At 40.3% G+C, this 17,794-nt stretch overlaps 1 protein-coding gene across 4 annotated transcripts in view; it reads right to left on the reverse strand.

Moving 5' to 3' along the window:
* The window catches only part of LOC124795030 (BTB/POZ domain-containing protein 10), a 130,401-nt gene that overhangs the window by 11,518 nt on the left and 101,089 nt on the right, over nucleotides 1-17,794 (reverse strand). For all 4 annotated transcript variants that reach the window (XM_047258805.1, XM_047258802.1, XM_047258803.1 and 1 more), the window contains 2 exons: nucleotides 11,798-12,015; nucleotides 4,100-4,297 (listed from right to left, as the gene is read on the reverse strand). In XM_047258805.1, coding sequence (XP_047114761.1) covers nucleotides 4,100-4,297; nucleotides 11,798-12,015 — 416 coding nt within the window. The remainder of the gene's footprint in view (nucleotides 1-4,099; nucleotides 4,298-11,797; nucleotides 12,016-17,794) is intronic.

The raw sequence follows: 17,794 nt of genomic DNA on the forward strand, positions 1-17,794 counted from the left end.
GATGTTGTTAAACATTTCTGCCTAGTTAGAGAATGAAGGATGAAATAAATATATGCCTGTTGATTTCCGAATGTGTGGTGATTCCTGAGTGTGTGGTTAGACAGAAACTTAAGAGAACGGCTTACATTTCTGCGAGTTAAACGAGCACCAATAAAATTCATAGTGTTTCTTGTCACAAATATTTCACTGTTTATTTCCGAAAATGTGGTGATTTCTGCTTGTGTGGTTAGGCAGGAACCTAAGAGGACAGCTTAAATTGCTGCGAGTGAAACTATCAGCAATAATATTCATATTCTTCCTTGTCAAAAATATTTTTCACATTGTGCAGCCGCGAACATATTCCTCTAAAGAGTTTTTGCTGTAACTGATATTCTCCTGTCACTAAAACATCCATAAACATAAACTTCACACTACAGCGGCTGACAAATCGGTAGCCTTGTTCCTGGTCGCCTTCACAATGTCACCACATTATTATTACATCTGTTACTGCAAAAAGTAATGTGAAATGTACTCAACCCACCATCACTGTGGAGTGCAAATGCTGCAAGTTGTGTTGGCTAACATATTCTCTTAACTCTGCCACCACCCACAGTGCAAAGTGTCTGTCTTTTGTGCCACTTATAACCCATTTAGTCACATCAAATGTCAATAGGAAGAAAATGGCACAAGGTCAAGCGAGACATCGAGTACGAATGTAGAATCAAGTAAACATTACTACGAAGAAATGTAAAAATAGGGAATTTTTAGCATTGATCTTATGGGTTTTTCACGGAGGCTACTAATTTATGGTGTAGAACCATAAAAAACAAAATCGGAAATTTAAAATCGAAATTCCACTGTATTTTTAACCACCACCACTGGTATCATTATTTGGGATGATAGTTCACCTAAGCTATGAGCGGTGATAAAAGAGGAAATTTATTCCTATATATGAGCAGCGATGAAATTAAGCTTTTTGTTGTCATAATTATTTCTTTCAAATATGTCGCCATTTCTGACATGGTTATTATGGTGGAACCTAACAGCATATTTAAATTGCTGCGAGTGAAACAGGCCTAAAAAAAATTATAATCTTGGTTGTCACAAATATTTTGCTGTTTCTTCCAAGTATGTTGTAATTTCTGTGATTGTTTTTACAGTGGGACCCGAGAACACAGGCAGACCCCTTCCCCCGTCCCGTCCGAATACACAGCAGATTTGTATCTAAACTAACTTGAGAATGTGACAACATTCCTTCGGCTCTTTTTAGCAAATGCTTGTCTGCCCTCTGCTCCCTCATTGGTTGTGTGAAATCAGCAGCTGACACACCCTGTTTCATTTGCATCATATCTGAAGGTGAGAACTGACAACGCTGCTGCACAAAACATGTAAGTATACAGCTATCTACACTTTTTCATCTCTTACAGAAATGTATACTAGTGCTAAGTATTTGTAAAATTTTAAAGTAACTTCAAATCTGGCTACAAATGTATTCAGACAAATCGATATTAAAATGTTATGAATGTTCATAAAAAGCTAAGGTATGCAGTGTACATTCCCACAGTTGGCAGCACGACAAAATTTCCTGCCTGCTCACCACTCCTCTCCCCACATTAGTCCTAGTTCTCTGGGATGCACGGTTGGCTAAGTAGGAGCCATGGGGCAGGGATGTGGCAGGTACCAGTGCTTTTTCCCATCTCAGAAGCGCTTCTGAAACTCACTTTTCAATACGGTGTTCAGCTCCTTCAGGATTTCTACTTTTTTCTCATCAATGGCGGCACAATGATTTCGTTTCATGGTTCTCTTCTGCTTTGGGAACAGAAAGAAGTCGCAGGGGCGGGGGTCATGTCTGGTGAATACGAAGGCTGAATCAACATAACGGTTTTGTTTTTTGGCAAAAAAAAAAAAAAAAAAAAAAATCACAAAAACTTTACCAAAAACACCCAGATACTACTTAGACACACATACACACACACACACACACACACACACACACACGCACGCACGCACGCACGCAATCAGCAGACAGTAATCAACAAATGGCACATAATGACTTACAACAACAAAGTCACACACAGGGTAGGTCATATACTAAAGAAACAAGGACTCAACAAAGCATACAGAACCAACAACACAATACAGATCAGACTTGGAAGAAATACCACCAACACTGACAAACACAGCCATCTGGTATATACCAACTTACTTGCAACTGCTGTCAATCTGTATTTGAGGCTCAAACATGCAAGAATTTCAGAACCAGGTATACAAAACATCTCAGCACTGAAAAGCAATAGCTCACATTCAACATTTGCAGATCACCTGATAGCACAGGATCACCACCCAACAAACATTGAAACGGTCTTGCAGATTCTTTAAACTAGTAGCAGCCTATACCAAAAATTAACTACAGAAGAAAACTATCACATCCCCCTCCCCCCCCCCCCCCCAGCCCTACACACACACACACACACACACACACACACACACACACACACACACACAAAAATGCTACCCAATCGCTTTATGTAATGTATGTAAACTAATGCATACATCCTCCACTCTTTTGCCAATTAAGCTATAACTAGAACTTTAGACATAATGTAATAAATAGCATACAGTGCATCAAGTCATTAACACATGTCTTAACTGTGAACTGTAAATATTTTGTACCAAAAGTTTCTCTATATGTTAATATGTAACAACAATTTTACAATAGCACAAAAAGTGCTGAAACATGTCTGGGTAAAACAAAACTGGAAAGATGTCATGCATAAGGCAGAATTCCTCATCCTAACTTCACCTGGTACTTGTCAACCCAACAAGCCACACTCCTTCCTGTTGATCTTCGCCTGAAGGATGGCTACATCAATACCTCTGGACCAGATCAAACCTACCAACTGCCAACAATACGTCCATTTCAACAGTTGTCACACATGCGAAAATTCCTTCCTTACAGTCTTGCCAACAACATCTGTAGTGACGAACAGTCCCTCTCCAAATATACCAAGGGACTCACTGAGGCCATAACACATGGAAATTACCTTCCAAACTTTGTCCAGAAACAAATCTCCCATGTCTCACCTACTCATGTGATCTACCAACTAAGCTGCAACCAGTGCTACTTCCTATGTGGGCATGACAGCTAACAAGCTAGCTGTTTGCATGAATGGGCACCAATAGACTGTGGCTAAGAACAGCTGGATCACTCAATTGCTGGACATGCTGCCCAACGCAATGTGCTTCATTTCAATGACTGCTTCACAGCCCGCACTATCTGGGTCCTTCCTACAAGTACAAGATTTTCTCAGTTGCATAGGTGGGAATTCTACCTAAAACATATTCTTTGTTCCTATAAGCCCCCTGGCCTCGACATTAGCTAGCCCCCATCCTCCCCCCACCTGTCCCCACTCCAGCACTAAACATTTCCCCAATGTACTGCACATTGACAGTCCCCACCCCCGAAGCAGAAATTCTACCAAAATGATGCCTTTCGATCTCATTAACACTCAGGTTATGATTCCCTCCCATAGCAAACAAATGCCAAGTGCAATGTGTTTGAATTCACGACTGCATAGAATGAGCAATATTTATTCTTACATATTAAGACCATTCTGAACAGCAGGGGCAGGGGCAGGGGCACGGGCATTGTTGACTCTCTTTCAGCAACTCCTCATCTAACTTTGGCCTTGCCACATGTGACAAAGAATGGGTAAAAATCACCTTCAAAGAATAACTAGTAACACTACAATCCTAGCCTTCTTGTATGACTGGCATGTCAGCCAGTGAATACTGCATGGATCTGGTTAGTTGGCAACCTGTTTGTCACAGTCCTTCAGCTGCCACTGTTGATGTTTTGTGGACTCTCACACAAAAATTTCGAAGGATATTCAACAAGGAAATATTTATGTTTTCTCCAATTTGATGCCAAGATGTTTAAGACACTTCAACTGCTACATACAGCACACTGACTTTTCAACTTCATATATTACACATAATCCTTCAATCCTCCTCATATGTGTATGGAAGTTACCTAGTCTGTGGTATAAAATTAATTTCAATCATGTATAAACTTTTCAACATTTCCAAAAACATTAGTATTTTAATATTACATACGTACTCTGAGAATATTCCTCTCCCATCTGTGGAGGATACTCTTCATCCCAGTCAACAACGTCATCATCCAGCAACACCACAACATGGCATTCACGGTCACCTCGTTGAGCTGAGTTGACCATGAGTGGTAGTATTAGTTCTTCTAAGAAGACTTCAAACTGACATCGTGCACCCTCATTTGACAGCTCATGAAGCAATCCTCCTAATGAAAACAAATGAATAATAAATATAATATCAGTGACAGATTGACATCAATTATTTTTCCTTTGTAAAACATTAGCAGAGAGTATTGTAACTGAATATTTACTTGATTAACAATAAAAAAAAAAATAAATGCAACTCTCTTAACTGAGTGAAATTAACTTGTTTTTCACTAGCCGTTACATACATGTAATAACTCTGGCAATACAACCCCAGGAAGGAAATCCATAAGATGCACAAATTGATAAATTTTGGAGTAACTTAATGAAAACATAAGAAAAATATTTGGTAACTGTGACTAGGAGTTGTTGCAGTAAAGTGAAGAATTAATAACTGAAGTATGGGATGAAATGTAGATAGGTGAAACACTTTTTTTGAACATCTGAATGTAGACTGGGATGACAACAATACAAAAGAATAAAATTCAGCACCCATTATTATAACTGCAAATTCTCTCACTGAAGCTATCCTAATAATTATGGAGGTCAGTGGTAATCGTCAGACATAATCTGCCACAGGAAACTTCTTTAGCTACAGGAAAAGTATGCCTCATTCAGTATCCTTAGCCTACAACATGAGCTGATCCACATTACGCTAGGTACACTTACTAGTATTTGTATGCATATCAAAGATTTGGAGACCACAGTAATAGACCATCCGGCCACTGCTGTAGCAGAAAGGTATACTTCATGATGGTGCCTGGTCTTCTATGTGTGTGTGTGTGTGTGTGTGTGTGTGTGTGTGTGTGTGTGTGAGAGAGAGAGAGAGAGAGAGAGAGAGAGAGAGAGAGAGAGAGAGAGAGAGAGTGTGTGTGCAGAAATAACATTTTTCTTCTGCAGTTTACTGATTTCATAGACTTCCGGATATACAGACAACTATCAAACTAATGATAACACCTAATTTTTGGAATATAGATTACACTGCAGAGTTTTTTTTTTTTTTTTTTTTTTTTTTTTACCATGGAATTTGCCAGTAATAGATACAATAACATGAAAGATGATGCTTATTACTAATGATACATATACTGAAGTCAAACAGTCTGTTTCAGATGGTGAACAATTTAGAACTTTTAGCAAGATACCAGGAGCAAAGAGTAAGCGTAAATGTAGAACAATCATCAGCAACTAGAAACACTGAGACGCCCGATCACAAAGAACTGTTGAAGAAATGGGACAAGTATTACATTAAGTACACTTTAACTGATCTGGTGTGAAGATACTTGCAGAAGACATAAACCAAGCTGTAGACTGAAATAATATGTGAAAGCAGTTGCAAAAACCAACACACCATTGCCCTATATGCACACACTCATTGAAACTAGCAAAACAGATCAGTTCCAACAGGACTTGGTCCAATACTAGCAATTAGAAAGCCAAAGAAACCCACCACAAGTATGAAGAAAGCAAGGTCACACAGCATCTGAAATAGCTCAGGATCCAAATGAAGAATGCAGTCAAATTCCCAATGAAAGGATTCTGCATAAAGCAGCAGCATTGAAGAAATATGAAGCTATGTGGCATATCATTTTGTTTCTTTATCTATTCTTTCTCAAAATTTACAATGCTCAAGGGAAAATAAATGATGAATTAGAAGTCTTGCAAAATGATAACTTCAGGGATTTTTCAGTATTTTGCATAAATGAGCATGGGTTACAAAAAGGGTTTGGAGGTACATCTAGTATTTCAGATTCTGAAATAATTAGCAATTTTAGTATAGAAAAATATGAATGTGACGGAATGTACATACGCATAGCGTATGTGTAAAAGTAAGAGAGAGAAAGAATATTAATTATGTGACATGTACTGAACAGGACTTCGAATATTGTGAGTATCAATTAACTGAAAGTGAAGTAGTTATGTTGTTTAAAAGCTCTCATGTTTATTGTGTGTGTGTTCACTCACCATTAGGAATTTCATCTTATGTGCTTAAATGTTTATAGAAAACTATACTCACTATAATTTATTATTTAAGAGAAATTTATTTATATCTTATGTGTTTGGAATAAATTTTGAAGATTTAACACAAAAAATGTAAATTTATCAAGTTTTGTTAAGTATTTTTCAGTTAATGTCTTCCAAGGAGAAGATGATTTTTTTATTTCATAGATAGTGATTCACCAGACTTGAGAATCTTAGCACTAGTTGTTGTTGTTGTTGTTGTTGTTGTGGTCTTCAGTCCTGAGACTGGTTTGCTGCAGCTCTCCATGCCACTAGTGGTTATTCTTCGTAAAAAGCAGACCTACAGCATTGTCATACCTCTATAAGAAGACAACGAAGCTAACTTCTAGACAATCAACTAAGTAATAAGTACATTTCAGCAAAGAGAATACATCCTTCAATGCAACACTGTCCAGAATAATGACAAACATCTGTTCCACGAAAAAGTCATAACCAATATTGAATCAGCATACTGCAAGCTTTACATGAGCTCACAGAGGAAAAGCAACAGTCCATCCAGTGTTAACTCATGAGCAGAGGTGGAACTATAATACTGAAGTTTATATAACACAAGCAGAAATGAAAGATGAATGTGCAAGCTGAAATAAAAAATGTCACATGGGATTGATTGTATATGAAACAAAGCAAGCAAATACAGGATGGTCGGATACAGTCTGAAAATCTTGGAAGGATGCTGCAGGTGAGATTATGCTGAGAAATAATTGTTAAGAAAAAATGCAATACACTGTGTGATTTCAGAGTTAGTAAGTATTGGAGTTAGTCAATGGCTAACTCCAATGCTAAGTAATTCAGAAATGGGACAACACGTCAAATTTATTTCTTAACGATCATTTCTCAGCACAACCTCCCCTGTAACACCCTTACCAGCTTTTCAGGTTGTTTCTGACAACCCTGTATGGTATAAAAACATAATATCACACCTCGTAGACATTATTAATACCAGAGTTTCCACAGGAATATACCATATAGATATCCAAAAATCAATGTTGAAACCTCTTTTTAAAACGAGAAGCATGAAATAACTGCAAATCAGTGTCATTATTATATAGATTTTCAAAAATTAATCAAATTTGATGTATGAAAGACTTGGATATTTCCTGCACAGTAATAATAAAAAGAACCACTGTCCTATGGATAAAATGGCTTTTGGGAACAACAAACCCACTGAAACCGCATTATATGAAATCACCCTCGATGCTACAGGCAACGATAAACCAAACTGCGAGCTGTTTTTAGACATTTCTAAGTGCTTTGATGACATCAGCCATGATCTGCTATTTAGTAAGTTATATGGTTATGGTGTTCTGGGAATGACATATGATGTCTAACATTACCAGACGGTAGAGGTATTTCAGAAGGAAGAAAATTTTGTTTCAACCATCAGAACACTTTTTTAGGGAAGATCCTAAGGTTCTGTATTATGCTCTTTGCTGTCCTTAGTATTTATAAATGATTAACTGCTGCAACTATCTACAGCAGAGTGTAACGAGTACTGCTACCTTTGGTGTCATAAGGTATTGATAATGTACTCCTTAATTATAGCTCGGTTCTGGAACTTTTGGAGCTGAGTGCACCTTTTCTATGTGGGTCATTGTCTTGTTGTATGATGACAACAGTGCCTTAGTGCTGTGGTCACATGCCATCTTAGTTATGTTGGCTTGTAGAAGAAAACTATTTCAGTAATTCAGTTATTTCACAAGAAGAGACTTGGAATTAATTAAGATATTTATGGTCGATACAGTGTCGTGTTCGGGCAATTGCGCTGTAGCTATTACCAAATGCTGTCTGTAGTCCATTTCATTTTGTGTTGTGGATTGCTTGTTTTCTTATTTTAAAATGAATGAAGAGACTAACCCTGCTGCATAAAGGGATTCAAATGTGACTCTCACTACAGCAAAAGGAATCAGTGATCCCTATGACCGTTATGTCAGTTCTACTCTTGTGGAAGCACAGAACACGGATATAGCTTATTCACCCCCCCCCCCCCCCCCCCCACCACTTCTCTCACCTTGGACAATCAAAGTTCTCATTTGTCTACAATCACACCCAACTGCCATGATATGCTGTCCGCAGAATGTTCAATTTTTTTGCCTCAAAGACTTAAGCATACTTCAGAACTTTGTAATCTGCCTCTTTTTTTTTTTTTTTTTTTTAACACTTACACGCTGATTGACAGCCAGCCTCTATAGCACTGACAAATGTATGAAACATCAGGATTAATTTAAATACGATCCATAGAACTGCTAAATTAATTCTTCTTTGGCAGACGTTAAAATGATCTCGGTGCAGAGTGACAGTGACTTGTTAAAAGTATTCTGAATTACAGAGGGTGGACAAAAATATAGAAACACCATATACATAACACATTACCCTGCCTAATATGGTGAAGGAAAGCTACTGGCATTCAAATCAGCCTCCAGTTGTCTCAGAATGAATAAAAATACTTCTACGGTATTCAAGGGAATATTATACCATTCTTCCTGCAAAATAGTGGCAAATTCAGGTAACAATGATGAAGTCAGATAACAATCGTGCATCCTTCTCTCCAAAGAACACCAGAAAGGTAATGATGAGACCTGGTGACTGTGATGGCCAGGGGAGATAAAATTCAACCCCGTGCTCAAAAAAAGCAAGCTGTGTGAACAGAGGCCTTGTCATCTTTGAACACAACATCACAATAGGGAACAAACATGGGATGGACCTGATCAGCCAAAATAATCCTTGGCAGTAGTGCAGCCTAGCAGAATGCCCACTGTGCCCAAAATCACCACCGAATCCTTCACCATCTCTCAAACTCACGTGGAAGTTGTTAACAGTGTGAAACAAGACTTATTCACCCAAATTACTTTATTCTGTTGCTCTATAGTCCAGGTGTTACGACTTCAGCAGCACATTTTCCTGTTACGGGTATATACATTACTGACTAGCAGTTCTGCAATTCCAGCACACACTGCAATTCCTTGCTGATGACGTTCCCTTTGTGTTGTTTGGACACTGACAGATAGGGTTTGGAGGGTATGACATCCAGTCCTGCACTGACTTCTGCAGCTGTCATCCCCTTATTTTTTATGAAGATAGTAACTGTTCACGAAAGAACATACAGCACTGATGACCGTGCAGCTTCTCTAGAATAAATGATAGTTAATTAAAACCCTCAGCTGCTGACAGGTGTTGTTGATATACCTCGATGGGGACAGCTGAAAATGTGTGCCCCAACCGGGACTCGAACCCGGGATCTCCTGCTTACATGGCAGATGCTCTATCCATCTGGACCACCGAGGACACAGATGAAAACGCGACTGCAGGGACTTATCCCTTGCACGCTTCCCGTGAGACCCACATTTCCAACTGTCCGCAATCTACATACGTAATGTTCCTAATAGATATTTGTCCATCCACTCATTAGTTAAATGGCTACCCGGCCACTGAATTTCTTCTTTGCGAATGTGCACAGCTTGCCCGAACTCTTACGGGAATCGTCACCTTAGTGTGCGCAAGTAATGAGTGGACGGGCAAATATCTATTAGGAACATTACGTATGTAGATAATGAGCTCATTGTAAATAAGTATTGTAGTAGTTCTATTATATGTTTATTACCTTATAAATAAATAAAAAACTTTTTTATTTTAAATTCAGTGCATTAATGTAATCTTAGTAAATGAGTGTTTGTAAAATGATTCTTTCATATAGTGTTCATTAAAAAAAAAAAAAATGATGATCATTCCACTTGGGACTTGTGGAAGGTACATTAGCTTATTTGTTTCAGTTGTAAATATATGTCATGTATTACAGTTTTTCTGACATGTTCTACACCCTGGAGGACCACCTCACTATGGATCAATTGGAGTGAAAGTAAATCTAACACACACACACACACACACACACACACACACACACACACACAGTCCATGGACATGGAAAGACTGACTATTGATACTTGATTACTGACATTATTTGCCTGAGCTGATGTACTCCACTATCAAGTTTTGAAATTAGGTATGTTAGTTGCCACGGCAAATTACACTAGGAGATTTAGTGATTTCCTTGAAGTAGTTTCATTGACCTTTTGATAAGCAAGCCCTCTTCCTGGGCTTCCCCCAAATGAATTTAATGGTGGTGCCCGCACCAAGAGTGTTGACCAACAGATCTAAGATGTCTTATACAAGTATGTTCTGTGGGTGACAACAATTAATAACTTTCTGTCAGCTCATCAAGTCATATCATCCTTGATTCAACACCAATACCACAAACATGGATCACTACTGACCTCTTGGAAACCACTGCCCTGCAATGTCAGGTAATATTTAAGTAAGCAATTACACACTTGATATAGAATGGACTTGGCTGACTTTAAATTGAATTTCCTCCATTAATATGTAAAAGGAAAAGAGGAAGGTTAGGGCTTAACAACCAGCTAACAAGGTTATTAGAGCTAGACCATGAACAGGGAAAGAGGGAAAGGATAGGGAAAGAAACTGATTGTGTCCTTTCCAAATGAAACATCCTGGCCTTTGTCTTAATTTGGTTTAAATAAAAATCTAAACTTGTATATGAAAGTAACGATATTAGGTAAAGGATAGTTGCTACATTGGCACAAAGAAGACTGCCAGAAAGTGAGCTTTCGACCAACAAGGCCTTTGTCGAAAATAAGTGCCGCCGTCCCCCCCCCCCCCTCCCCCCCCCCACATATATATTCTCAATCATGCATGATGTGTGCGTGAATTTTGTTAGTGTGACGTGTGTGTGTGTGTGTGTGTGTGTGTGTGTGTGTGTGTGTGTGTGTGTGTGACGTGTGTGTGTGTGTGTGGTGGTGGTGGTGGTGGTGGTGATGGTGGAGGTGGAGGGGGGTCTATTTTTGACAAAGGACTTGTTGGCCAAAAGCTCACTTTCCGACAGTCTTTTTTGTTGCTTCTATCTACAAAGCAGTGTACCCACTATATGGTGAGTAATAACTATCCTTTTCATAATATTGTTGCATTCCATCCTGGATTTTCCTATATATGAAAGGTTGGATGAGCATTTGAACCCTGCTTCCCCTTAATGTGAGTTCAGTGCGACACCTCACTTCACGTCATATGGTAAGCCGTGGTGGATGACCTTACCTATAAAATGGGAAACAGTCATGCAGAACTTATTGTCATTCGGTAGTATGAGCTCCATACTTACATGAATGCCTTTGGAGGAGGGACACTACATGTGTTAAGAGCTACTCCAGACCACTTTTCTTATACAGGCTTTATCTTTATCGCAGTTTCAATATTGGCACAGCACTATTTTGTGCACCTACATTGCTTTGTGGATTTTGAGGCTTCCTTATGAGCAAAAGTGTTATTTGCAGGTAAGTTTGTACAGGGAGACTTGCCTCAGCGAACAGAGATACAAAGCGTACAAAACAACTATAATTTTTGCTTATTCTTGGACCAAAAAATATTCTGTAGTTTTAGAACAGTGGCTCAATTTACAATTACAGACATATTTACAAAAACATAACAAACAGCCAACAACTTAGTTAGCACCCATTTTTGTCACAATTAATACTTACGTAGATTCTGACACTTGACAGTTTGAGCATCAAATGGAACAAGGAGGTAATCACAAGCTTCCCTTAGTTCTTGTACGGAAACTGTGGGAGGGCAACGAATAAGCCCACCCTTATAATACTCAAGGATGGAACGAAACACAGTTGCTGAGATTCCTTCTGCCACTTCATATTCTCCTCTCTCATTCGGATGAGTAAATTCTATACCAGAGCTGAACATCCTATAAACAAGGTGAAAGTTGCCTTAGAGCCTTACATTTAAAATTACCCTATTTGTTTTGTTTAATGCAAGTAATTACCATAGTGCCCTCCTTAAGTAATCGATCACTTTCAGTTTCTCCAGTTAACCAGAAGAGCTACATCTCATTACTTTTTGTTTTAATTCTAAAATCATAAATGTACTTAATAAAATTTCCTGACATTAATTTATGAAATTACATTATAATACTTTAGTAGTAAACATGCTAAGTATGGTATAATATTACCCTAGAATATGAGCTTTTTGTGGAGTTACATTTTTTAACTTCCTCCTCCCTGTTCACATTTCCAGAAGTACACACACTTCTATTACTGAATATGAGACACCATCACCAAGAATTCAATATTCCAGGCAGTTACATTTTACTAACTGTATTAGATCTGTACTCGACTGGGGGGGGGGGGGGGGAGGAGGGGGAGGGGGAGGGGAGAGGGGGGAGGAGGGGGGGGGGGGACCCACAAAAATTTTGCGTTTATTTTCTTTATACTAAATGGGTATGACTCTGAAGTCATCTCTCGGAAACTGGGTGCAACAGAGACATAGGTGCGGTTCATGTACAACACGCACTGGTCTCCACTGCCAGTCTTAGCAATTTGACATTTCCAATATATCAATTTTTATTTCCTTACTATCCTTGCTAACTAAGAGGACATAGTCAGTATTTCTTAAACACACTATGATACCACAAATGTGGCACCATATCTTGAGTTGCCTCACTTATTTCCATGTTCTTTGGATCACAGCTGTGATCACTTCCTATGATGTGGAGCAAGTCAGTTTTATAACTGTGGTACACTTACTCAGTTAAAAATATGACAACATGCTGATTGTTTACACAACAGTCTTACGCGAATCCATCATTCTGGGTAAGTCATAAATGATTTTTAAGGGTGGATATCACACTCCTTTTTGTGCCACACTAAGGCTTAGTGGTGGATGACATAAATCACTTGACCTTCTAGTTTGTTGTTTTCAGTATGGGATTGATCGTTGATAACAAACTTCATAAAGTGGTAAATAAAATGTGTGGATACTGCCAGTACGCCCATTCTTTAATAACCTTTCTACATTATGTTCTGCACTTACATGCAATACACACTTCTGTTTCCGTGACCAGTTACACATTAATATCATACCATAAAACATTAGGAGAGAAAAATGGGAAAAATAAGTTAACTTTCTGACATTTTCATCTCCAAAATCTGATATTACGGGAATCAAAAATGTTGCTGAGATTATATAATTAAGAAGAAAAGTAATATGGACCTCCAATCCAGGCTCTCTTCAGTATAAACACCTAAGAATTTGGAATTTGATATTTGTTAATTAAGATTTCTATCTGATAACAAATACAAAATTTAAACATGCGCGCTATATATATACAAATTATGCACTCAGCTTCAAGCAATTCTATTACAGCGGTCAAAATGTTATTTTTTGCTTTGCTTACTGGCAATCTTACTAGCCATTCAGGACTGGAAAAGGAAGTGGGGAAAGTGACAGTGGTACACAGAGTGTTCTCCATCACACACTGTAAGGTGCCTTGCAAAGTAAAGAGGTGGATGAGGATGTAGCTGTAGATGTTAAAAGCCCTCTGATATATCTGAAGGCAATTTTTGTCATATTTTTTTGGGATATGTATTGCGCTACTTTAGGAAATGTGAAAATGCCGTGGAAGCTATGATACTACAAGAGACTTTGACAGAGCACTGAAAGACTTATATAGAAAAAAAGGCCCCTCAGAATTACTGAGATCCTTCAGAGAGCACACCCATGACAAAATTATTCCATCTGATGTGCAAGATATCTGAGGCAGGTGAAATACCTTCAGACTTTAGGAATAATCTAATAGTTCCAATTCCAAAGAAAACCAGCCCAGACGGGTGTGAATACTATCAAACCATCAGTTAATGAGTTATGGTTGCAAAATACCATTTATGGCTGAAAAATATTGATAACATATTTACAAAACACTGGAAAAACTAGCAAGCAAATGGCATTGGGGAAGATTTGTTTGGGTTCCAGAGAAATACAGGAACATGTGGGACGATACGATACTTTACGACTTGTCTTAGAAGAGAGAGTGAAGAAAGGAAACCTGCATTTACAGAATTTGCAAGTTTAGAAAAGCTTTTGACAATGTGGTTGGCTTGTTGATTTGGGGGTGGGGGGTTGGGGTAGGGACGATGACAACGAAGACCAAACAGTGAGGTCATCAGTCCCATGATCTAAGATGGCAGAAATCAAGGGAGGAACAACACAATCATCACAGTCAAGAAAGGGGAAGGGATAAAGGGCAAACAAAGAGGGAAAAGGGACATCAGGGTAGCAGAAAGAGAAAAGAACAAGAGTGGGTGGAGATGGGGAGAGCAGGCCCATCCCAGAAAAACCACGCGTGGTGGGGCACCACCGACCTGTCCCAAGGACAAACCACTTTAGTGAAGAAAACTGAGGACAGACATAACCATGCAAGGGTCGTCCACTAACAGCTGCAACAAGGAAGGTGGGAGGCCATACTTAGTGCGAAGGGCCAACCAGCAGGGGCAACAAGCAAAATATGGATCAATGAGGGGGGAGCACCACAGCTACAAAGGGGAAGGGGCCGGGGGGCCAAATCACTGCAGGGTGAAAAACTTACATGAAGACCACAGAGGATGGTAGATTCCCACTATGAGAGGCAGACATGGTGGGAGTCTCCTTGATTGTGTTAAGTTCATTAGACAGGGGATACCCTCTCAAGAGTCGGCCTACAATTGAGCAAAAAGGGATTTCATGTAAAGACACAAATGCATCCCAGGAGGATGGTGGGAGGAGGGGGGGAAGGAGCCACCTCCCCCTCCCCCAGCTAGATGAATCAGCAAGTTCATTACCCGGGATACACATGTGGGCATGAACCAGATACACATGTGGCCATGAATCCAAAGAATATCAACCTAACAAGCAGCATCACCAAGATCAGCGAGAAGGTCGTGGATGGCAGAGATCAATGGGTGGCAGGGGAAAAACTCTGAGCAATAGCCTGAAGGACACTCACCGAGTCCGTATATAACAAAACTCAAGTGAGTGAGGACTGTTTAATGAAGCACAGGGCCTGATAGGTTGCTATCAATTTCGCAGTAAACACCCCACATGTGACAGGAAAGACGTGAGGGCATACCCCACATGATCAGTAGATTTACAGCCACAGTAACAAAAATCAATGGCATCCTGAAACTCCCTTAACAGCATTTGGAACAAACAACGAAAAACTATTGGAGCAATGGAGGCTTTTGGAGCCTGGGAGAGATCCATCCAAACCTAGGGCTGAGGAACTAACCAGGGAGGGGGGGGGGGGGGGGGTCAGGAGAGAATGTGGGGAAGATCACAAGGAGAGGAGATGGAAGTCAATGTGATGAGTAGTGAGGCAGAGCCCAATCGGTAAACCCAGCCGAAGATGGGCAGTGGGTGGGCAACAGCTCAAAGTCACAAAAAGAATAGAATAGGATGGGTGAGCAGGAGAAGAGCAGATCGTGATGATGAGCTGGGACCACTGAACAGAAAGGGGTGGGGTCCCAGTGCCAACGAGAAGACTATCACAGGGATAGTGCGAAAGGAACCAGCGGCTAAACGAATGCCACATTAGTGAACTGGGTTCGAGAGGAGCGGTGTGGAAGGAGCACTGATCCATAAACCCCACACTAGACAGAACAAGTAAAGGTGGAGTATGGCTGAACGACCTGTGCCCCAAGATGTGTGTACAAAGAAACGAAGGACATTAAGTTTATAATAATCGACCTTCAGATAATGGATATGGGGAAACCAAGTAAGACTGTTGTCAAAAAGAAGACCCAAGAAACGAACTGGGGTACCACACTCGGGTGATGGACCTTGAGACGGACCATAACAGGACAACAGGGGGAGAATTCGGAAACGGGCAAGTATGTCCACGTGGAAGCATGCCGGATGGTACCCTGGAGCTGTCATTCGCCAGGGGCCACCAAGTAAGAGCTAGCCCAAATACAGAAATAACGCACATACAAAGCAGGGGTGACCAATGATCCAGCGGAGGCCATGAGTCCATTAGTAAAGATGAGAAAAAAGACACTTAACACAGAGCTGTGTGGAATGCCATGCTCCTGCATCTGCTGAGAGCATAGAACAGTGCCAACCCGGACTCTGAACGAATGGTGGGACAGGAACTGAAGAATAAAAATCAGGAGGGGCCCCGAAGACCACACATGTGGACCTTAAGGAGGATGTGACAGCAACAAACTGTGTCATAGGCCTTAGATAGAAGATTGAAGGAAACTGTGATAAGGTGGCATCATAAGAAAAGGCCTGCCGAACTGCAGTTTCAAGTCAAAGCAAACTATTGATTGGAGACTGTACCACTCAAAGGCCACACTGGGAAGTAGATAAAAGGTGCCGAGATTCAAGGACTCAAACAAGATGATGAGCCACCATTTATTCTAGTAAATTGCAGGGGGCACTGGTCAGGCTGACTGGCTGGTAACTATCAAGGGATAACTGATCCTTGACATGCTTAAGGACAGGAACCACAATATTCTCTCTCCAATGAGGGGGGAAAATGCCTTGGCACCAAATATGATTACACACCTGGAGGAGATATTGTCACTGTGAAGGGAAGAGGTGTTGAAGCAACTGGTTATGCATGGAATCAGGGCCAGGAGCTGAATCATGGGAAGAAGAGAGGGACACTAGAAGTTCCCAGTCAGTAAAAGGCTCACTGTAGTGTTCTACCTGACATGTGGTAAAACGTAAGTGGCAAGCTTCAGCCCGCCACTGTTTTCAGAGAAGGAAGGTAGCTGGTTAGGAGGCTGAGGCTGACACTGTTGTAAAAGGGGTCACAAAGTGTTCTGCAAGAACTGATGGATCTGTATAAAGACCACCTGGAAGGGCAAGGCCCGGAATGTAAGACTATCGACGGCAACCTTGGAAGGTGCGGGGTGCAGCCCACACTAGTGACGATAGGAACAAAAAAACCTAGAGGACACAAAGTGTTCCCAATACACCCGCTTGCTCTGTTTGTTTAAGAAATGGGCTTTGGCACAAAGATGTTTAAAGGTGTTGCTGAAGATGTTGCTAGGTGTGAAGACAATTATGGATAGTGATGGCAATGGACGTGCTTCACCACAGAACTGGCCGATGGTGAACAGAGCCTGACAAGCAAGGAATGGCAATGCTGGCAGTGCAGATTATCTTGTCAGACATAATGGATGACTTCATCAATACAACCTGACAAAGAAGGTATAAACACAACCTGGGAGCTACAAATCATGATGGAAAAACCAGCAGGGTAACATGGTCACCAGGAGGCAGTAAGGAATGAGATAATTAATGTGAAGTGGTTACTATAACAAAGGTCATTGTGTGGCGACCAGTGTAAGAAAGGAAGAAGGGGACGAGAAGAGAGCGAAACATCAATGGCAGAGAAAGGGCAATATGCAGCACTAAAATGAGTTGGGGAATCATCATTAAGACGACAGGGGTCGTGGTCCACAAGAAATTTGTCAATGAGGAGGCCCGGCTAGACGAGGAAGCATTACCCCACAAAGGGTGATGGCCATTAAAATCCCCAAGGAGGAGGAAGCAAGAGGGCAGTTGCTGAAGGAAACCAATTACGGCAGCAGATGTAAATAGCTTCTCAGGAGAGGGTTAGAGATTGCAAACAGTGACTGCAGAGTCACACTGGACCTGGATGGCAATTACTTCCAATGTTGTATGACGTGGGATCCATATAT

This window comes from Schistocerca piceifrons, chromosome 4 (assembly GCF_021461385.2).
Source record: "Schistocerca piceifrons isolate TAMUIC-IGC-003096 chromosome 4, iqSchPice1.1, whole genome shotgun sequence".
Classification (NCBI taxonomy): domain Eukaryota; kingdom Metazoa; phylum Arthropoda; class Insecta; order Orthoptera; family Acrididae; genus Schistocerca; species Schistocerca piceifrons.